A 22,275-nucleotide genomic window follows, 5' to 3' on the forward strand; every position below is an offset into this window, starting at 1 on the left:
GTGGTGTTTGCTTTGCTCCTGTTTTTACAAGCAATGAACAATGGTTTTCCTCTGTTAAGCTGAGTCTGCTCTGCTCTCAGCTTTATCTCTCGTGGTCAGAAAGGCAGTGACATCTTCCTGCCTGGGGCTGCAGGTCAAACCTAATTGTGTTTCAGCCGTGGCTGTGCAGGATAGCAGTTTGAGATCTAGATCCTCTTTGCACTGGGTGCTGCAGCTGAGCAAGGTCCTCAGGCTGAGGGCTTTAAGGTCTGCAGGGTGCTGCAGTGGCCCCATCCAGCCTCAGAGGTGCTGGGAAGGAGGGTGAGCACCATGCTGAAGGGTGCTGGCAGTATTTCCCAGCGCCACAGGTCTGCAAGCAGTCAGTGCAGGTGGTCACTTGTGCACTGTGTGCACATCTTTCAGCTCTCAGTATCTGTATTTACATGAACCTGCAGTACACTGCCCGAGGCAGGGAACTGTGCCATGGCCTCAGCTGGAACCTGGGTTTTGGGTTCAGCAAGAAGAAGTGAAGGCAGCAAAACCCCCTCCTGGTTGTCCTGTTTCCAGACTCCTCCATTCAAAAGTACCTCGTATGAAGGTGGTGTCGCAGTCTGGGAAATCCCTGTCTTGCACGGTTTCCTTCTTCTTTTCTTCTTCCTAAAATGTGGTGGCTTTGTCATTGCACAACCGTACAGGGCCTTCTAAGTGATGAGCTGACGCCATGCCACGATCCCCATTGGATGGGAGGCTGCTGCTGCTCCATTCATGGTAATTGCTGCAGACTCTCATGCATCTTTGGTAGGGCAAGGAGTGAGGGATCTTCATTTTTTCCTCACAGTCATTTTGCCAAGAGAAATGACAGTGCCTCCAGACACAGGTAGCTTGTACATTCACAAGCTTTCTTACAGCTTTTTGACCCAAATATTCCTGCTTTTAAGCAGATAAGAAGCAAAGGGAAACAGACTCATGTAGTGTGCAAATGGAGAAGAGCAGGTGCTGCAGAATGAGTACTAATGGAGATTCTAACTTTGACAGATATTTTTCACAAAGAGGAATCTTTCGAAAATTCCTTCAAATTCCAAAAGCCCAATTTCTTCAGTTTCAGGGGCTGGAGAATGAAGGGCTACGAACAAGTCAGTCATCCTCTCACCGCTGCTAGCAGGATGGGGTCTGGGTAAGCATGGGTCATGTGGAAGAGCTGATGCTGATGAAGGGCACATGCTCCTCAGCTGAGTGCAGAGATTGCTTATGGGCTGCTGGAGGAGTCGCGTGAGCTACGGTGCTGGTGACTTTCTGCTAGAAATCCCCCGAAGGAGAAGCTGAGTGAGCTGAAACCATGCATGTTGAGGCCAGAGCATGGCCTGCCTTGCTGTATCTTATGTAACTGTTGCTACATAAGATGAGTGAAAAGCTGTCAAACAAACAAAAAAGCATAGTAAAAAAAAAAAAAAAGAGAGAGAGAGAGAGGAAGAAGTGTTCCTGGGAAGATGCTCTTACTATGGAGGTCTCAACTGAACTGCTTTGTTCAGTTGCAAGGCAAAGCTGGTTGAAAAAATGGAAGGAATGTGCCTTTCTTCAAGTAAGCATTATGGCATGTACATCCTGCAGTTGCTATCAGCTTGTTTTTGTCCTTTTTTTTTCCACCTACCAAATCTGTCTTTCAGATGCATATTTTTCCCACCTTGGTTCTCCAAGCTCACTGAAAACATCCCTAAAGACTTTCCTCCTGGAGTCTGCACAAGTATGGGAGATTCAAAGTGACACACGTGGGTCAAGGAAAGGCATCTCAACTCCAGGACCAAAAATCTGTGGTACTCTGGGGCAGCAGAATGCTACTGCGAGGCGAAAGTAGGACTGCAACAGGGAATGCATTTTTGAGAAAGGAGGATGCTCTGTTGCCCTGCATTGTAAGTGAACAGCCAGTGCAGAGAGCCATAGTAGTACTAGTGCTTTTTGCCTATGTGTTGCAACTAGGTGGCTTGGCTGCACTTCCACACAGCAGCATTCTGGTTCACCAGCTGAGTAGAGCTGGCAGTGCTGCTTTGTTATGTTTGTCTGCTGGAAACATCCGTTTTTTCTTTTGCTGCTAAAATAAGAGCAGAACACATAAACTGCCACTGAACCTTCCATCAGCATGTGGCCCCGTAATCTGTTTGTTCAGTGGAAATAGGGCCATAGCAGTATTTCCACTTGAATCACTATGAAAGTAGGTGAGGAGAATCCTAGGGAGATGTGCATTAACCAGAAAATTGCACAAGGCACTTTTTTCAAGTAGCTGTTAATATTGAAATACAACCAGCTGATTAGTGTGACAGTGAAGGAGGTCGGCCTGGTAACATGGAGAAAAGCACTGCTTGATCACCTGTATGAACCAGCATTGCAAATCTCCCTGAAGTTTTCCAGCCTTAGCAGCTTTTGCAAACACAAAGCAGCCCCAGCCAGAGTTGTGGAGGATGCTGGCTCCCTGAGTTAGGGAAATGAGATGCACAGGAGCCATCAGGTGTGTGCTTTATTTGCTTTCATACAATCAGTGGGGTGATTCCCCAGAAAACCACAGTTAAGGCCAAACCGGTGGTTGGTCACCAGCACTGGCACAGCTCTGCCAGTCACAGCCTTCCAAGGCTGTGAGCCACTGCCTCTCTATTTCAGCAATAGCCAGGCACAATAAAAGGAAAGGAGGAAAAAAGGGTAAGGAGGAGAACCAAACCCCACTGCTCCAGGGCCAACCAGAATCCTTCCTCCTTCCCAGCGTGTCCCATCAGAGAGGGGCCCTGGGGAGTGTGGAAAATTTTCTTCTTTCCAGAGCTGAGAAGGAGAGTTTGTCTCAGACAGTTACCAAGGGAAACAGTCTGGTTTCTCAGCTAAAACACTAGAAGGACAGCGTCTGTATGACACGCCCATCTGCTGAAATCCGGCACATCCAGTTAGAAATTATATCAGCTTGATCTAGGGGTGATTTTGTTCTGAGGATAGCAATTGCAGACAACAGCTCCATCTGTATACATCTGTCTGGATCGGTTTCAGCTTCCTATCATCTCCCCAAGCTCCTCAAGGCTTCTGGGAGTTCCTCCAGGCCTTGTCCTAGTCCTGCCCTCATTAAGAAGCATTCCCAGGTTCTCACAGACAAGGTGGGTAATGTGAGAGTGCTGCCAGACAAAAAAAGGTTTATCTGCCCCAAGATCATTCTGCGCTGGCATCTGCTTTTTGCATTCCCTGTTCTCCTCTTCAGTGTGCACACTGCTGCCCTTCATCTGCTATGGGAATCATTTGTTCAAGGTAGATCCATCCTGTAGCTATCTGCTTTGTAAGGCAATGGGGAAAGAAGGGCAATGGCCCTTTGTAGTGCATCGAGGAATGCAGAGAAGAAAGGTTACTTCAAATGCACGTGACCTTGGCCTCGCTAATTAGGCTGGAAGTGGCAAACCCTTATTGATGAGTGGCAGCACGTCATGGGAGCTGAGTCACCCAGGCACCCCCCTGTCAGCAGGTGATGTGGGGAATGCCAGCCCCAACACCAGCACATGTGATGGCACGTGCTGCTCACCTCACACACATTCATCAGATTTAACTGAACATTACTGGGGAAATGGATGATGTCTGCCACACCACAATTAGCAAAGAAAGTGTTGATTCAGGAGCTCTGTGCATACCACAGAGCTGATACCTTCACTTTCAGCCCTGTTATTTTTCATACAGTCTGGGTGTAGGCAGGAATCCCACCAAAGCAAGCCTGCAAATGAAGATTCCATGTGTGGAAGCAACCTGGAATTTCCCACTGTATGAGCCAATGGTCTGGCTTGTGGTGTTTGCCATTCTGCGGGCCCACCTCAACCTCATGCCAGGTGAGAAGGGCCTGGCCCATGGTGTCCTGGAGCTCAGTAGTCTCCCTGCCTGCTGTCAGCTCAGTTTGAATGTAGGCTTGTACAACCTACCAGCATCATGACTGAGGATCTGAAGTCTCTTCTGTAATCTATGCCTGAGAAACTTCTGCTATGCTGCTGAGAAGCAAGCAGCCTTCCCTGAAGCTGGGGCTGAAAAACTCCTGCATTTCTGCAGCACTGCAGAACTCAGCTCTAGCTGGGATCTCGTACATAGCTGCTAGTAGTCCTGCTACTGGGTGGCTCAGATGGTCTCCCTGACAGGCAGAAGCATCTCCCTACACAGGTCTGTTCTGTTGCTTGACTGGGAGCCCTGGTGACAATGAGGTTATATTCTGACATCTCAAGCATGAGACATGGCTGAAGACGATACCAGATTGGAAAGATCTCTAGGATGGTGACTGTGATATCTTTAAGTATCAGACTCAGCCTGTTGTTCATAGAGCTTCATGTAACCCTGACAGCCTGAAACGCTCTGGGCAGCAAACAAATTGCAGAGCAGTGCTCAACGTGACCAGGTCCCCCAGTGGCTCAGCATGCTTCCAGAGCCCATCATCCCCAGCAAAAATTATGGGTTTGCTCAACTCAGAGGACGAGGCCCCTCTGTATTAGCCAACATAAGTCAGATTGCCCTAAGCACAGCTTTGATTCCCACATTTCACAAAGGCTCTGCAGGAGCGTGCAGCTGTGGCAGGGCCTGCTGGAGGGATGTGCTCAGGCTGATGGAGGGAGAGGAGTGGCCTTGGAAGCTGCCATCTCATGTAACTTCTGGCATTGCCTTCTCTTCTTTGTCTCTGGTGACTGGTGGAGGCTGCCAGCTCCTGCAGCAAAGCTTCTAGGAACGGACCTGTTTATCCCTTTAGGCTGATAAATCTCATCAAGTAAAACAAAACAGTGAGCTCCTAGCCTGTTTTGCACAGGAGCTCATGTAAGGGGACACTGCTTTACTGCTACTAGCTGGCAGCAGTGGGGGGTGGGGGGGAAGATGGGCTGAATGGCTTTGAGGCAGAACAAGAAAACTGTCAACACTATCTCTGCACACAGGGCTGCAGCCTGAATCTGTTACCTTGGCATTACAGTGTGGGAGTGTGTTAATACAGGCATGCTGCTGAGAGCTGCAATTAGGCTGTTGGCCATGGTTTAGGGAGGTGGCTTTATCCAGTGATAGAAGGGTTTGGGGGTGGGGAGATTCCAGGCTCCACATGTCATTTGAGCATGGACAGCTAGGAACTCATGTCAACAAAAAAGTGAGATGTACCGAAGTTAATGACAAGCTATGCAATGTACAAACCTGGCTGTTAGATTAATGGCAGCTTGCTATCCAGAGTCGTGCTCAGATCAGCCAGGAAAGCCAGCAGCTTGATGGCGTGTGCATGTTAATTCATGGAAGGGACCAGCAGGGGCAGGTGGCCACATCTTAGTTCCTGAAAGAGGGTACCAAACACAGAGCGGGCACCTTGTGCCTGGACAGGCTCTTAGCACCGTTGAAAGTGATGCTGGTGCTGAAGCCAAGAGCTTTGGTTGGGCTGACACCAGGCAGCACTACAGCTGTGGTCCAGCAACAGCCAAGTGTTTGGAAATGCTGGGATCTGTTGTGCAACAGCAGCTGCAGCTCTCTGGCCACCCTGAGCAGATTGCCGCCCACTGTGCAGGAAGCCTGATGCATACAACCTGTCAGGCTCAGTGTATGCACAGCACCACAGCACATATACATGTATTTCAGGCCAGGAAATCCCAACAAAAGCACAGCAGCTGCTGCTTGTCCAGAAGCTCGCTAGGATTCCTCCCTAGGGCAGACATGCAATGAGCTCTTTCCTTGCAGCAAGCAGTTGCCCAGCTGGCTTGCAGTGAGTTGCACAGCTTTTCCTTGCCACAGGCTCACTGCCTGGCCCTGACCCTTTCAGGCAGCTTGCAAAGGCTCCACAGCATGACCAGCTTCTGGGCGTAGATGTGATGCCTGCAGCTTCCTGTTGCTTTGGCAGGAAACCACTGCAGATACCATGGCCTCAATGCCCCAAAAGGTCTTTACGTTTAGTAGGGCAGGAGCAGGCTGAAGTGGTAGAAGGAGCTGGAGCTGAGCGCTCAGCTCTTTAGTAGAGCCCTTGCTTAAAGCACATAAACAAATTCTGGATGCTCCTTTGCAGCAGGGGATCCACTCCTGTGGGGCTGCATGAGGGAGATCCTGCTTCACCTTCTGTTCCCTACCATGTTGGCCAATGGCTTCGTATTCCCCTTTGCTTGCTCAAGCTGCTCCTTGCTCCGTACCTTGGGTGCCAAAAGTGCCCTGTTGATTTCAGCAAACTGAAAATTTTTTTAAAAGTGAAGGGGTGCAGTGCTTATCATTACCATGCTTGCACTTTCCTGACAAGCTGGTTTGCTTTCTCCTCACACCACATCCTGCTGCCCTTCTACATCTGTAATGCACAAAAAGTCTCTGGACAAGGTGAGGTTGAGTTACATAACAGGAACCGGCTTTTTTGGAAAGTATCCTTTGGTTCACTCCACAACCAGTCCTGGATAACAGCTTTGTGTTCACTCAGATGCAGTCAGCAAATCTCCAAGGATTGGCTTTAAATAGAGCTGGGTTATTTCAGTCCATATAACTGCACGCAGGGAAGGATTGGGCTGCATGGACCCGTGTGGGAATAAAGCAGGAAGCGCTGTCACTGTCTTTTGCATTTCGTACTCACAGCAGCAGTTGTATTCTCTATTTCCCTTAAATGAAAGAAAAGGCAAAGATGATTCACATCCCATTCCCCGCTTAGCCTTGAAGCACTGTTAGTGTGACTAAGGTCCTCGCTGCATCATTTCTTTCTCCATCTAATGCTGAGAAGGGTGATAGCAGGGCAGGCTATGATTAACTGGAATTTCTCAGTGTTGAAAGGCATTTGAGAATGGTCCCAGTGATTAATAAAATGACTTGAGGGGACATAGGAAAATCTGATCCTATAAATTGTTCTCTGAATAGCTTGAACATTTCAAAAGTCACGTGTGTTAGAGCTTGAGAACTGCATTTGCATAGAGCGCCTCTGCAAGATGGGCTGAGCAAAGGTGAAACCCGATGGAACTGCATGGGCCAGGCCCAGCCAGAAATCCTACTTAATATCCACCTTACTCTGCTCATGACCCCACAGTCTTTCACCTCACATTATTATATATCACCGATGGAAATCTGCTCTTTTGCTGGAACCTAATGCACCTGAGGAAAGCCCTGCACAGAGGGAGGGCCTGAACAGCAGACATTGGTGGGTACACTTACAGCTGGAAGCATCACACTTTTAATTCTGCCAGTGCTGTTTTTTACCAGTTTGTAATCCTTGTGGCCCTGCAAAGGAGAGGACTGGCAGTACACCTTCTCCAGGCAGATGCACAATGATATTTGCAAGCAGCCTGAGCCCCAGGGAGCTCACAGTCCGAGTCCTGCAGGCTGCATGCCCATTGCAGGCTCTGCCTTGTTTCCAGGGCAGGTTTGTGCTGGGTCCTAGTGACCTGGGGCACATGCAGACTTGGGGTAGCAGTGACAGGGCCAGAGGCTTCACTCTCTCAGCCCCTGCTGCTCTCTGTCCCTGGAAAGTGCTTTGATGGATCAGGGATGCTTTATGTATGGCACCCAGCAGCAGGGATAAGATAAACCATCGAGTAGCTACACTTCAGCTTTCCCCACTGCAGACCTGTAGTATTAGTTCTGCTATAAGTATTTTGAGAAGCTAATATCACCCTTGGTCAGGCTCATTAGTATTATTGCAATCCTTAATTGCTGGCTGCTTGCTAGCAAAAACATCTCTTTCCCTCTCCCTCATTCCTTTAGAATTAATCAGTGTGCGCTGTGCTGGCTGCTGGCACAGAGGCTCTCTTGTGTGACACCCGCAGCCTGGCTGGCAGATGGGGAGCACACAGCTTGCAAGGGCTGGGTGGAGCTGGGGCCCACCCTGGGGATGCTCAGAGCCATGCCAGCACCATGTCTGGAATTACACTGGAGATCTTGGTGCTTTGCAGGCACAGGACCCAAAAGAATGCCCGTTAGCAAAGGGAAGATGCTCTGGGTTTGTGCAGGATCAAGCTTATTAGGTGTGTGACTACAGCTATGCAAGAAATAATTTGGCTGTCAGCACTAAGAGAGAGAGTGACAGTAATGTAGCTGCAACACTGCATCCTGGGAGAATCGTACTAACTGCTGTTTGATGCAGCTCATGTTGCGTGCATACAGCTCAGATCATTTCCTCTTTCTTCTTCATTTCTTGTAATGCCGAAGGCAGCAATGCGTGTCAAGCTCTCCCTCTTAAGAGCAGATCTTCAGCACCTATTTCAACCATGTCTCAGAGGGAGTCCAAAGACTCCTTACTCAATGAGACTTTTCAGCAACATTTCTTTCCAGAAGAGCAGTTGGTCTTTGCAGCAAGGCCCATGTGAATCACATGTCACAGCCACACTGCTCCTTTATCTGCATGCTTGTGTATTGCAAGGGGTGAGCAGGTTCAAAGTATTTTCCGTGCTGAGGCCCTGATGTGTTGCAGATATTTGCATTTACCATCACTGCCTCTTTTTCACCACTTCACAAAATAAGGTAAAGTCAGATCCCTCACTGGGAGCCAGCTTGCACTTTCCTGCTTCCTCCAGGAGAACTCCTGGAGGCTCAGTGGGAAAGGCGCTGAACTCCTGCTCACTTCAGTGGAACTGGTGGGCAGATGGTGCCTCTCCCAACCTGCGTTAGGGCATACCTTCATTTTAGATCACCCTTTAAAGCTCCCTTTATAGTAGGACCCAGCACTGCTCCATCGTTCTTCACACCCATGCTGGGGTGGTTTGCTGTCTCTCCAGGAAGGATGGTGTCATTCACAGCAGCAGCTTCCCCAAGGCAGCTTGCACTGGTAGACCCCTACTCACCAGGCAGCTCACCACCGCCCATAGGAATGCTGCTTCCAAACAGCTCCCTTGCTAATTTTAGCTGTGCTCAACGACTCGGATGCTTTGCAGACCAGAGATGAAGATGATATTTCATACAACATTAAGGAAAATCATTAATAACGCTATACAGGTTTATCTTTCCCCTGTGGTTACAGCAGCCAAGGGTCCAGTTGTACAGTTAGTGAAGCTGTGGAGATAATGTTTTTCCTAAAGCAATGCTAAGAAGTCCTTTGTGCTGGTGTTTCATGACAAACTTGCTCGCAATGCGAGGGACTTACCCACAGGAAGAGAAGGACAAAATGAGTTCCTTTCATGCAACTTTGGTGCTAAATGAAAGCATCTGCATGGGAAACACCTAACAGCCCTGGGTCCTGTGCACTGGCTTCACGCCTTTGGTTGAATCAGCGTGGAGACATGGTCTAAGTCATGGGTAACATCTTACACACCAGGACACTAACCACAAGGTGCCTGAATCAGCATCCATTAACCTGTGAGAAGCTGTAAGCTTCCAGCCCCAAAACTTCCACCACAACAAAATTCTCTGGATCTATTTTGAAAATATCCTCTCCTGTGAGCTATCTTCTAATGCTGTTCATCTGGAGCAGCCAAAAGATAGAGTCAGTGGATGTAGGAAATAGGATCCACCTGTGTGAGGTGAAGGAATGCCTCAAATTGCAATGGGCAGCTGAGTAGACCTGACTGAAGGCTTTCAGCTGCAAGGCCAACTGAAAACCTGCCCCTAAACAAACCCAAGGATTTTAATAGCTACTGTAGAGACTACAATTGGATGCAAATTTTGGGGCTGGCTTTTCACAGATGAGACAGCAAGCCCCAGGTCAGGTGTATGCCCAGTTCACATGAGTCAGGAGAAGAGTGGAAGAAGAAACTGTGTTATCACAATTGCAAAAACTTGGGAGAAAAATTATTACAGGTGAGTGACAAAAACATCTAATGTTTCCAAAGGAAAAAAAAAAAAAAAGAAACAAAAAACCTTGTTTTCTAAGCCTCCTGAGTATTCTGTTTTAGTTCAGAAGTTCTTAATATTATTTTAATCATTGTTTGTTTGTTTTTTAATAATAATTGTTTCTACCTAAAGCAAAACAGAATGTTTCCTTTGAAATTGGGGGGGAAAACAGCTATTCTGAAGTATTCCACTTTTTTATTAAATTAAGCAGAGAGTCTGGTGAAATTGGCATTAATTCTCAGGATGTTGCAGTGCAGGTACATTTGCCTATTCTGCACACCTAAATGTTTATGAAAAGTGTGCTAGGTGTTATTTGTGCCTTGTTGTTGCTGTGCTGTACTGACATGCTCTTCTCCAGTTTGAGACAGTGTGTGGATACAGCTTTTTCCTCTTATCTGCTACCCTTCAGCACAGCTACGTTTAGGAATGGGCTTCCCAGAGCATCCAGTCTCAATGGACCACCTTGAATGCTGCTTGGAAGGAAGGAAGCGCTGAAGACAGCCAACTGCAAAATGATCTGGGTGGCTTCCTCATCCCACTTTGTCAAGAGTTCTCTGAAAAAGGAAATGAAGACTTACTGGTTCCTAACTTCACAGGTCCTTTGGAAACAGAAATGGCTCACAAAGGGAAGCAGATACCTATGCGTTTTGGAGGTCAGCCTCCTTTGCCGGCACAGAGAAGAAAACTAACTGGCTTGGTGTGTTGTCACCAGGGCAGAAGGCAATGCTGGCAGAAGCGCTGGCTGTGTGTGGCTGTCCACCTCTCTTACCCTGGGAGCAGATCCAAAAATCACACAGTGGGAAAAGCTTAATGCATTTTCATGTGAAAAATAACCACCTTAAAAAGAGGGCCAGGGACCCACAGGATATGCCAGCATCTCAATGCCAGGTATTTCAGCTTGCTGTTGCTGTAGGGCAAGCCTGTAGCGATGGGAGAATGGGTAGGTCTTGGGCAGACAGGCAGTGTGGGACGTTTTGCTACAGCTCAGGAAATTTCCTGAGGCAGTTAGACAGGAGGTGCAGGTCAAGTGTGTTTAGAGGTGAGTGGGTGGTGTGAATCCCCCTCTTCTGAAGAGTTTTCCTCAGACCAAGCTTGGCACAGCCCAGGGTAAGTAGGCTTCATGCAGCTGAGGTGAGATTTTGTTTGCTTTCTTGTTTGCTGGTGCAAAGCTTCTCAGAGAGGCTGCTACAAGAAGTCAGGCTGGTGTTTTAGCTTGAGTCCAGAAGCATCAGCCCTGACGCAGATTGGAGTGGAAAGTTCTCCTCTTAGAAAAATTTAAATAAGAGGGTGGTTTCGCTCTGTGTGCTGCTTGGGCCAGGCAGCTATCATTACTGACTTTCAGTCCTTGGTTCAACACATGCTTAGATCTCTAGCTCAGAAATTGCGTGTCCTTTTCCCATGCAGAGAGGAAAAAGACAGCTCAAGTCCTCCTGCACTGTGCATGGTGAGCAGCACAGCCCCTTGCTGGCAGCTGCTCAGTGTGGGCTGCCTCTTGTGCAACACCTGGGCAGTCCCAGGTGCAGACAAACAGGCTTGTGAAGCACAGTGCTTGCAGAACTCTTCCCTCCTTCCTTGTGAAACTCCCTCCTCCAAGCTATTGAAATCCTGGGATAATAATTAACTGAGTTAAAACTTACTCTGTAATCATAGCCATGTGCACTTTTCTGGGTGCGCTCAAGTTAGAAATGTTTGCGTTTTAAGGCTCTTTCTGTGTGATGATCTTGCAGCACTTTGCATACATTCACTCATTTGTTTTCACATTGTGCTTTGTGTTTTATTTTTGATTGGAGGGATGACAAGCTTCTTTTCAGGGTGTCCTTAAACAGGGAACATGAAAAGGATTTAAATTGAAGGTCTGGGGGCCTATTCCTTCTGAGTAAGAACACTAATCCCCAGGTTAAGCTCAATAAATAAGCAGGGTAGCAGCAGGCAGGAGGTGGGACCAGAGTGGGGACCAGTCTGCCTGGAGAGGTGGTAAGACCTCTATGGCCACAAGCAGTGTGACCACTGCTGGGAAAAGTGACAGCATGCATTGCAGCGGCTTGTGATGGCTCTAAAGCAGTGACACAGCAGAAAGGATTGAGCAGAGAAAAACCCATCTTTCTTCAGATCCAGACTGGAAAGTCCTCTTTGGAGAATTGGACAAGCACATGGCCTTGGGACAAACTGAGAGCTGAAGTGAGGGGGAAGAAGGGAAGTCAAACCTCCAGGGAAGGGATGGTCCTGTTTCAAGCCCTCTGGACTTTGGTTTCTTACACTAAAACCATGTTAAATGTAACAGCTTTTGGTTCTGATGTGTAGGCTTCAGAGAGCTCTGACTGGCTGTTGGAGATGAGGAGAGGCTGTGTGGCCGCAGTTCCTGTCCCAAATAAATAAATTAAAGCTGTGGGGTAAAGCCAGCAACTGTTTTTTAAACAGATTAAGATTCTTAGTGTCCTCCCTGCCTTTTGGTGCAGCAGGGCCCACTAGCTGTATGTGGGGCCAGTTTATTGCTAAACCTTGTGTCTTGGCCCTGTCTGGTCCAGTAGTGCTTCTGTGCTACGTGTGGTATGTTAAATACCAAAGAGTCAACAGGGAGCCATTTCCTAATGATGAAGGGCTGCAGTAGAGCAAGAGTTAAACCCCACACTATAGGCATTAAATCCTGCAATGTAGGAGTTAAATCTTGAAGCGCAGGCCCCTCATGCTGTGAGCTGCCCAACACAAGGGCTGCCTGTCCTACCTCTCCTTGTTGAGGGTAGAGAGGCTGAGGTGAGACATCTGCATCTTCACAATTTCTACAGTGAGTTAAAGAGAAGGGTTCAGAATTTGCTGGGGGGTAAGAGAGGCCTGCATGGAGCCAGAGTACTAAGAGGAAGAGGAGGGTGTGGGAGGAAATAGAGTTCAGACCTGTCTGTGCAATATAAGGAAGTATGGAAATATCCCTGAGAGATTATCAAAGAGATCTACAGATACAAGCAAAGGGCACAGGATGGACACAAAAATGCTAGCTCGTGGAGTACAGTGCATGAAAGTGGATGAGTGAATGAGTTCACAGGGAAGCTGGTGCAGGAGAACAGGAGAGACCCAAAGAAAGGGCTCAGTCTGGAGTGCAGAGAAGAGCAGGAAAAGGCAGATCATGCTGCTGGTTGAGCAGAAAAGGGGAAGACAAAGGTGCTGAAGACCTGGGCTAATAGAGAGAACTGACCCTGCTAATAACAATAGGTGTGATTACATTAAGAAAAAATACCGAGGGAATTCCCAAGGAATGGGAGAAATGTACTGCTGTGTGCTTGTCCTGGTTCTGAAGAACAGAGGGATGAGGGATCCTGTGTGGGAAGTCCCCAGCAGCTCCAGGGCAGCAATGTCCATGGAGTGAAGGCAGCAAAAGTTGCAGTCTCAGGAGGAAATAGAGTTGTGATACCACAGGATAAAACGGAAGGAGAATGTGCTATGAGGATCAGTCTGTAGTCAGGGGCATTTCAAAGGAAGTTATCTGATTGCTTCTTCACACCACTTGTAAGTGGACTGGGGCAATCCTGTCACAAGATGCTGCTGATGTTGGAGGTGTGCAGCAACTTCAGAAGTTAACAAGTTCTGTACAATAAAACCTCATGAAGAACCATCTCACAGAAAGAGGCCACCTTGATCTCTGGTAGTCTTTAAATCACAGGGTTGCTGAAATTAGGAGACTGTGCTCAGTACTGCTTGATAGTTGCTCTTTTTGTATGCTTTTCTGTAGTGCATGCTCCTGGCAGTTGCCAGTCAGGAAACTGAAACTAAACTGAATCGGACCCTGATCTGTATGTGGAATGGATGCTTTTGAACCCTTTAAAGATTGCTGAGCCTCATAGTGCCCTATTCAAAGCATTCAAGGTGCTGGAAGAAAGTTTTGGGCCAACGTGGAGGAGCATTGGCAGGAGGGAGCAGACAAGTGAGAGCAAGCTGTGTTGTTCTGCTAACAGCAGCCATGGTGGCAGAATGAATGAATGCTTAAGGATCTTCCTTTCCTATGCTCACTAATGAGACATGTCTACAAGAGTGCTGAGAAGGAAGCAGAAGGTTATCAACAAAGCCAGTCTCAAAAGATCTTTCAAAAAGGATAGGTGTGGAAAAGAGTGCAGATAAGCAGTGGCTAAGGGCATGTGTCAAAATTTGCTTTCTTGGGAGGTGGGGGGGTAACTTATAATGGATGATCTTCACTTCTGTGTTACAGCACAATCAAGTTCCATCAAGTGAAAAGGCGAAACACTGCACTAGCAATATATCCTGTGGAGTGGCTGCAAATATAAAACATGCCCAAAGCTAGTTTGTGAACAGACACATATTCTCACATTACTCTCTGTCCTATTTGCTTTAAACTGCATTTCCTGCATTTTCACTACTTTGTTACTTTTGCATGACTGATGAAGGCAAACAGTAGAATAACCAGTACTTTGGCAATGATTTGGTTAGCTGTAGAACTTCCTTGTACAGCAGTACAGCATTTGCTTCATTTATTCAGTCATTATAGAACTCTTATGATGTTATAACTGCACCTGCCTAAGGTATTATTTGTCTAAATGTTGCACTGGGCACCAGGGAACATACAACTGCCTCTGAACATACTCAACCAGACCGATACTCCTGATAACTGCACTTTTCTCTCTCGCTCCAGCCTTTCAGTAAAAAATATTTGTATTCAGATGGTATCTGTTTAAATATTTGTATACCAGGTCTAGCCATGTACCTCAGCACTTCCAGCACATTGATATCTATAGGTGGTGAATGCTTCCAAAGGACCCTGACATAATTTCAAGCCCATGTTTTGTCAGTGGGAAATTGGGATGTAGCTGGACGTTGGAACATTTTCTATTTTCAACTGTTGCAACGTGGTGCTTAATCAGGAAAGGCTGAAATTTGTCTGGGATTCTTTGCTGTAGGTGGATAAACCCCCACCACTTCATCCACAGATCAGATTTAGTAGGTGCTATATCTGCAGGAGTGCAGGGTGAGGCCCAAAGCCCCAGAAAAAAAGATTATTGCACAGACCCAGTCCTGGAAAATGTGCAGGCTTGAACTTCAGGCATAGCCCTTTCTACAAGAAGGAAGTTCCAGTGTGTACACCTGGGCAATTCTAATGCTATGAGAGTGGAGGGGAAGTATAAATGACTCAGGATTACAATTTCTGTACAGTCACTTCCACAACAGCCTTTAGCTCCCATGCAAATTAAGAAGCACCCAGGCAGTTGCAGTGCTCTTCCTCATACCAAACAGCCCTTTGCACAGGTTGTATCAGAAATCCCTCATGGGAGAGGAAAAGGGTCTCCCTGTGCAAGCTGGAACCATCACCGCCCACACTGGCTTTTAAGCCTGGCCAACTGCCAGCTGCACAAAAGTCCCCTGGCTGGTGCTCCTAGCAGAGCTCTGTCCTGCGTCAGCAGCTCTGACGCACCCCACCCTGATCCCAAGGTTGTGGCACAGGTGAAATGCAGCCCGAAAGCTGGCTGTGGTCATGCTTCACTCAACTGAGCGATCGCTTTATGTTCATCACATACTGTTCCAGTATCTGCAGCTAAAATTAGGCCTGCTCTGCACCACACTGCCAAAAGGCGATCAGATGCAGATGGGAGTTTAAGCAGAATTATTCCATCTGCACTAATTCCTGGTGAAAACATAGAGGAATAACTTAAACGTGTTAAGGGCACCTATTTCATAGCTGTAGGCTGGGCAGGGAGAGCTGCAGCTCCCACAGCAGGGAGAAGGGGAGGCCCCCACCCGCAGTTTGGTGAAAGGCAGCAGTGCTCCTTCCCCAGGCATGCACTCCTTCCTGCGGAAATCCCCACTGGAAAGTCTGAAGGTGTCCAAGTTCAAAGCAGATTCAGGCTGTGATAAATGAGAGGGAAGGCAGGCACAGGGCTGCTCTGCAAACATCCCTGAGCAAGTCAATACAAGAGTAACCAGGTTTCAAAGCTGTGCTCTGCATCCTCACTGCACCCCCAGACACCAGGAGCTTGAAAAAAAGGTGCCCCTAGAGCAGGCACCTCTCACTGAAGATAGACTCAGTCTCTCCATAGCATGCACAATCTGGCACTTGTGAAGCAGGAGGGGAATCCCAACCCCCTACCCGCCTGCAACAACCAGCACAGGAAGCTACACCTACGTGTGTTGCTAAAATTAGCTGCAGGAGAAATGCTGGGAGCTGAAAGCTGCTTACATGTCCTACTCTTCCTGTAGTGGACTACCCAAAACCCCCCAGCCTCTGACCCCATATGCTTACTACATCAGCTATTACTGAAAAAGCTGATCATGTGGATCCCATGCAGCTCATGATGAGATGGATAATGAACTGTTTCAAAGGCTGGGTACAGAAATTTGCCTTTTTTAATAAATACATATCTCACAGGTACCAAAATAATTATAAACAAAAATGTACAGTATTTACATTCTTTACAGTTGCTAAAAAGTGTAGCAATTACGACACACATGGTGTGAAACACACAGTTTCCAATGCCCACAGTTAACATCATTGCTACCTTCCTCCCAGCAGCCAGGTCACCTTTCCCATGGTCAGACTTCTCCACCTGCTGCACCTCAACCCTGAGCAGCCAGGGTCAGGGAGCAGGGCACAGCAGTGCCTTAACCTAATGCCAGCTTCACAGTCTTCAAGCAGATGGGACGTTTGTGCAGGCCTGTCTTGCCACCGAGGGGATGAGCACTCCTCACAGCACTTAGTGTCACAAGGCCGCTCTCAAATGCATTTTTTACAGCACATTGGACGTGCAGTCTGTTATCCTCATGCAGCAGAGAAAATTAGATAACGTAGCTCTTTATCAGATGGTGTGCACGTTCACTGATCTCTTAACAATGTTACACATCCCATTCCTGTTACTGAAGTACAGGTCAGAACATGGAACCTGCTAGCATGACGTGCTCCTGGCTGGGCAGTGTAGTATCTCAGTACTTTTTTCTCCTTCGAGTATAGACTTTCTTTTTAAATGAAGAAAGTCAGGCTTTTTTTCCTATACATATGTACATAGTCACTTTTCACAGAAACTTCTGCTTTAAAATGTCAGCTGTCTTCCTCCAATACAGCAGTCATCATACATAAGCTGGAAGAAAAACAAAATGCTGTTAATGCCAAACTCCTACTAGGAGTATCCCATCTACTCTGGGACAGCAGCCAAATTCTACATGCCCTAACTCCAGTACGTCTGCAACTTACACACTGAAATGGTTACATTTGCTATTTAACAGCACTAAGACTGTCACAAAAACAAATGCTGAGAAGTCCAAATCCACTCATTAACTATTTTATGTCATGAAGTTCTGCAATATACCTACAGAGAAATCAGTGTGAAGCTACCCTCTGTTCCCCAGTGTATTATTTATATTTCACTCTTAAGCTCATTCTATTTATATCCTTGCCCTAACCGTCACTCCTGTGATGGTTGGCAGCACAGCCTTACTTCATGGGCTGTTATCCCAAAAAGTTTTATAGGGAAGAGGTCATCCCTGCAACACCAGCCAAACAACGGGCAGGATGTGACTCCTCTCTTGAAAAGAAGCAAACAGTACTTACTTCATCCTCTGTGAACTCTGGCTCTGATTCACTGCTCTCCTCATCCTCACTTTCAGGCAGTATCTGCAGGTCAGCTGTGGTCAGCAGCTTCAGCTGCTCCTGTATGCTGGAGTTATCTCGTCCCCATGTGAGCTGATATGGAGAGTAGCCCTGGTAGGTCACTTTGTTCACATCTGCCCCATGTTTCACCAGAAGTGACACCAGGTCTGAGTTCTGCAGGTCTACGGCTAAGTGTAGTGCTGTTCTCCCATTGCACGGCTCCTGTTTGGAAACAACATGAGGTACTGCATTAGGGGAGTGAGATTTGGCACTGTCACACCTGTTGATTCTTCTGACTAGACAGGTCAGTCAAATTCATATTGTAAAGTACATACCTGAGCATTTACATCTGCTCCTAAGGACAGCAGGTATTCGACAATAGCCAGGTATCCTTGAATAGATGCCAAATGGAGACATGTATGTCCTGGGAGATAAAAACGAAGGCAAAATTTGAGTAAGTCTTACCTAATGTCCCATAACTTGTTTAAAGTCAAGATGATAGGACAGGACAGTATCTAAGTTTGTAAATTAACCAGGCCAAAAACACGTTTTTCAAAACAGCTTTCCAGCTTCTGTTAAGTATGGATAACTGGGTTGGACTTTGGAAATATTTCTTAGAGGCTTTATTCCAGTGTTTAACTGTGCCTTACTGTAACAACTAAAAATTAAAAGAAAAAAAGAAAAAAAAAAAGGAACACACAAAAACATAACTGCTACGAGTACTGCAGAAGTACTCACTAAAAATACAAAACTTAAGGCCCATGAGAGCCAATGATCATGAGCAAGAAGGCCCAGAAGGCTGAACCCATGACACCTTAAGGAAGTCAGATACTGTGTTGCTTTGGGGCCTCCTCAGCACTGCAAAGGGAACGAGATACTTCTCAAGAGGTCTCTGCCAGGGCAGCGCACACGTACCATTGTAGTTGGTGGCCTGCAGGACAGCGAGGAGGTGGTGGGGCTGGCAGTGCTGCGTGAGGACGCTGACGCTGCGGATCGAGCCTTGCTGGCACGCGATGTGGAGTGGGGTGTTCCCACGGAAGTCCCTGACATCCAGGTCGCAGCCAGCCTTCAGCAGGTGCTCGGCGATTTCAGGCTGGTCTGTGATTACCGCCAGGTGGAGTGGAGTCTGCAGGCAGGAGGGAACACACAGCTTTGAGTTATGTGACAAGTGTGGCAAATGTCCAAATACACAAACCATGCAGTGGCTTTTGAGGACTTTTGCCCAACTGCAAGTACTGCAAGTCAGGTCTTTATGCTTCCTGGCACAGCACACTGCTGCTCATTAGTCTGGAAGCCATGGACTTGGGGCTCTCCAGATATCAGACATTCCATCCATATGAAGGATATCATTAACATCCCAATGGAGAGGAGCACAATCCATTGTATCATATACGGAAAATGTAAGAGGCTACAGCAGGACAAAGTGCTGCATCCTCACTGCTCGAAGTGGGCCAGGTGCTTTCCCCAACGTGGGCTCCAACTTAGCATCCATCCAACTACAGAGAAACTATTCCAAGGGAATTCCCCGCGGGCCTTTTGTGGGGGCGGCCCGGGCCGGGGGTGCAGCGTACCTGGCTGAGGTTGTTCTGGAAGTTCAGGAAAGCGCAGTCCCCACCGGCCTGCCGGATCACCTCCAGGCTCAGGGCCTTTTCCTCGTGAATGATCGCCAAGTGGAGGAAACTGCACCAAGAAAAAAAGGAAGCACCCTACGTGAGCCCCAAATCCCCCCGCGGGACGTGGCTGACGCGGCGCCCGGGTCACGGCCGCAGTCATGTGCACGTTTCGAAAGCCGGGGCTTTCGGCGGCCGGGGCTTTCCGCGCCGCGGAGCCGCCTCTTCCTGGCGCCGCTCCAGGGACTTTCCGCGCTCTGCTTCGCTCCCCGCCCGGCGCCTCCCCGCCGCCGGCGCGTCCCGGCCCAGCCTCCCGCGGCCCCGACTTACGTGTCGCCGTCCTCGGTGAGCTGCTGGGCCCAGGCGTGTGGCCGAGCGGGCGGCTCGCGGGGTTGCAGACGGATGTCCTCCAGCTCTCGCACCAGCTGCCTGTACTCCTCCTCCTTCATGGAGTCCAGCCCGCTGTCGTGGCGGTCGTCTGGCGGCAGCAGCCCGCCCTGCCGCTCCTTGCGCGGCGGCTCGCAGCCCTCCACGGCGGGCGGCTCGGCGGGGCGGTGGGCGCTAAGCATGGCGGCGGGGCTGGCGGGGCGGCGCGACGCCGCGGCTGCTGGTGCTGGCGACGACGTTACGAGGCAGGCGGGCATCCGCGAGTGAGCGGCAGCGGCGGCAGCGAGCGCCTATACACCCCGGCGAGGGGATTTCTGCGGGGGAGGAGCCGCCGCCGCGGGAATTTCCAGCCACTCGGGCGAGCCCGGTCCTGCTCGGCGCCAGGGGCGGGCAGGGGAGGGACGGGGCCGGCCCAACTCTGCCCGGCCCGGCCCAGCCCAGCCCAGCCCGGCGGAATTCCCTGCCCCGCCTGCCGGGGGGGCTCGGCGCGGGGAAGTACTCGCTGTCCCGCTGAGTAACGCGCTGCCCGCGGTACTTCCCTGCGGCGCCCGGCCTGCTGCCCTGCGCTGCAGCCCGCCCGGGGCTCCCCCGCCCGGCGCGGGATGAGGGCCTCCCCGAGGGGGCATTAACCAGCGCTCATCTGGCGTGCATCGGACCGAGGGCAGATTTAGGCCTTCTGGTGGCGAGGTGGCGCTATAAAGCCCGTCGCTGCCCAGAGGGGTGGATGCTGAGGCTGCGGTCAGCGCGCTGAGCACCTGCTGTGCTGCTCCAAGTGCTCCGTCCTTGTGCCCGCGTTGTCCCAACAGCACCCACACCTGCCCTCCGGCGCTGCCTGTCCTGCAACAGTCTCGGGGGAGGGGAGCTCCACGCAGGGCCTAGGGCTGCAGGAGAAGAGCTTGTCTGTGTTGACCGCAGGTCCCAAAGCCTTGAGTGTGTCACAGTGCTAATAATTTATTTGAGAGATCCATGCTATTGTGCATGACTTGTGTTAAACTGTCACACTGGCTGCAGGCCTGCAGGTATGGCATCAGCCTTCAGGACAAGTCACCTTCTGCTGTGGAAGATTTTAATCTGTCTCTGTGATATGCGATGGGAAGGAAAGTCATGCTCCGCTCTGTGCATGCAGTTCTTGCCAACGACTGTACAGAACTCTTCAGAACATTTGTGAAGATTTAAAAAAACAAAACAAAAAAAAAACACAAACTTTTTTTCCCCCTTGGAAAGTGATATATTTTGTCTGCATCCTTATTCTCTGAGTCCACTTTAATTTTTTCTTCTCTGCTCTTCACTGATGCCCTCCCATCTGCTTGCAATGAGAGCTGGCTGAATGCAGCCTCCCACAAGGATTAAAGGCAGTATGGGGTTTAGTGATGCCGATTTTTTCCCTGGTGAATTTCTCTGCTGCTTCTCAGATGTGGGGGATTCCCATTAAGAATTTTTCTCCTCTTGCAGCAATTGCTGGCCTGGCTGACTAACTGTCTGAGATGTGCTCTGACCACTTTCCCGTGGGATGGTGTCCCTCTGCAAGAGGCCCTGGGAGAAAACCTAAAGATGAAAGGGGGAGGAAGAGCAGAGAGGGCACATGGGTTCCTGAAAACATCTGGTCTTGGTTTCCAGCCCGTCCATACCATTCCTGGCCTTTTTCTCATTATTCATCTCAAGGCCTGGGACAGCCCGCTGGTGCTTTTGGGCAGGTTTAAAAAAGCCAGGCAACTTTTTCTTGTATAGGTTATAGGGTTATGAAAGTTTTGCAAGCTTCTTGAAAGGGTTTCCCCTTTTTAATGTAAATTGAAAGGGGGAACTTAATTACCAAATGAATCTCCTCCTGCCTGCCTCATGGCAGCGCAGGGAGTTGGGTGCAGGCCTAGTTGAGCAGCCTCCCACCAGGGTTCTGCTGGAGCCATACAGAAATTACACTGCAGAACTTCCCATCCACATTGCAGCAGCTGGAAACCAAACTCAGCAAAACAAGTTCTCTGCCTCTGCAAATTACTTCCAGCTGCTGTCACAGGCAACCTCAGGCTATTTTTAGAAACCATTTGCCAGGCCTCATTTTGGAGGCACACGTGTCGAGGTGTACTTGTTTTACGTATGTCTGGGAGCTGTGGTGCTTCAGACAGTTGCAGATGGTGGAAAGGAGATGGCAAAATGATTTCTGGCTGGAAAGGTCAGCCCACTTCCTGCTGGCTGCAGTGCCCCAGCCATGCCCTTGGCAGCGGGGGCTGAGCTTCAGGGCCAGTGGGTGCAAGTCTGTGCAGCATGTTTACTGACGCCTATTTTGTTTTGAATTTTGCTCTAAGAAAATGAGTTAACAGTAGCTCTGACAGTCTCACCACAGGGCCCCAGGCTGGTGCCCAGGCTGTGAGGCAGCCAAGAGCTCAGATCAAGGAGCTGCTCTGCCGGTGCCCCAGTCTCTGTGTGAAGTAGCAGGCAGCCAGTGGATGACAGGACAAGCAGGATCTATTAAAACAAATAAAGCTGCTATCTTCTCTGTAACTCCTCTCAGCTAACAATGTTGTTTACAGTATTTGCCTAGAGGGAGAGCATAAGCTTGTAGGAGACAGAGTGACAAAGGTTTTGAAGTTGTGGGGAAGTCATTGGTGCTGTTTTTATATTGCTGAGGCAGTATAAAAATAAATATTTTCTTGCTGAAAATTAACTCATTCTATCAATCATTCTGTACAATTTTCCACATAGTCCACAAGCATGAGTAAATATGATAGAAAGAAACAAGCTCAGCTTTTCAGTGTGTCATTTTGTCCTTTCGGTTGCCCACTGCTCAGATTTGCTGCGTGCCCCTCACTTGTATGCTGCATGCCCCTAGGATCAGAGCAGCCATTCAGACCCAGGACAGGTTAGAGTGAGTTGCCATGGTCTGTGCCAACCTGAAGGCCTCTATCCTCTTGCATATGCTGGTTTAATAGGTCTGTTCTGAATGTACTCATCTCACAGGAGTGCTTTTCACACTCATCA

The 22,275-nt window shown here is 48.8% G+C and overlaps 1 protein-coding gene and 1 long non-coding RNA gene across 2 annotated transcripts; one reads left to right on the forward strand and one right to left on the reverse strand.

Moving 5' to 3' along the window:
- Positions 1–9,479: 9,479 nt before the first annotated feature.
- LOC122177880 lies at positions 9,480–12,121 on the forward strand. The gene is made up of 2 exons (XR_006178188.1): positions 9,480–9,693; positions 10,136–12,121. It is a non-coding gene; the product is annotated as an uncharacterized LOC122177880 (long non-coding RNA).
- Positions 12,122–16,050: 3,929 nt separating this feature from the next.
- Positions 16,051–19,484, reverse strand: NFKBIA (NFKB inhibitor alpha). The gene is made up of 6 exons (XM_042864895.1): positions 19,246–19,484; positions 18,877–18,985; positions 18,221–18,431; positions 17,641–17,729; positions 17,267–17,527; positions 16,051–16,796 (listed from the first exon to the last, which is right to left on the reverse strand). The coding sequence occupies exons 1-6, from the start codon at positions 19,482–19,484 to the stop codon at positions 16,749–16,751; spliced, it is 957 nt and encodes a 318-aa protein (XP_042720829.1). The 3' UTR covers positions 16,051–16,748.
- Between the last annotated feature and the right edge of the window lie 2,791 nt (positions 19,485–22,275).

The sequence above is a fragment of the Lagopus leucura genome, unplaced genomic scaffold (genome assembly GCF_019238085.1).
Source record: "Lagopus leucura isolate 7727_CA_CO unplaced genomic scaffold, USGS_WTPT01 Super-Scaffold_1, whole genome shotgun sequence".
Taxonomy (NCBI): domain Eukaryota; kingdom Metazoa; phylum Chordata; class Aves; order Galliformes; family Phasianidae; genus Lagopus; species Lagopus leucura.

Excerpts from the sequence above, each read along its gene's own strand:
- NFKBIA (XM_042864895.1), bottom strand. The coding sequence starts at position 19,484 with ATGCTTAGCGCCCACCGCCCCGCCGAGCCGCCCGCCGTGGAGGGCTGC. Across the intron at positions 17,730-18,220 it reads GCAGGCCACCAACTACAATG|GACATACATGTCTCCATTTG; the intron begins GTACGTGTGCGC and ends TTTATCTCCCAG. Across the intron at positions 16,797-17,266 it reads CAGAGTTCACAGAGGATGAA|CTTATGTATGATGACTGCTG; the intron begins GTAAGTACTGTT and ends TTTTTCTTCCAG.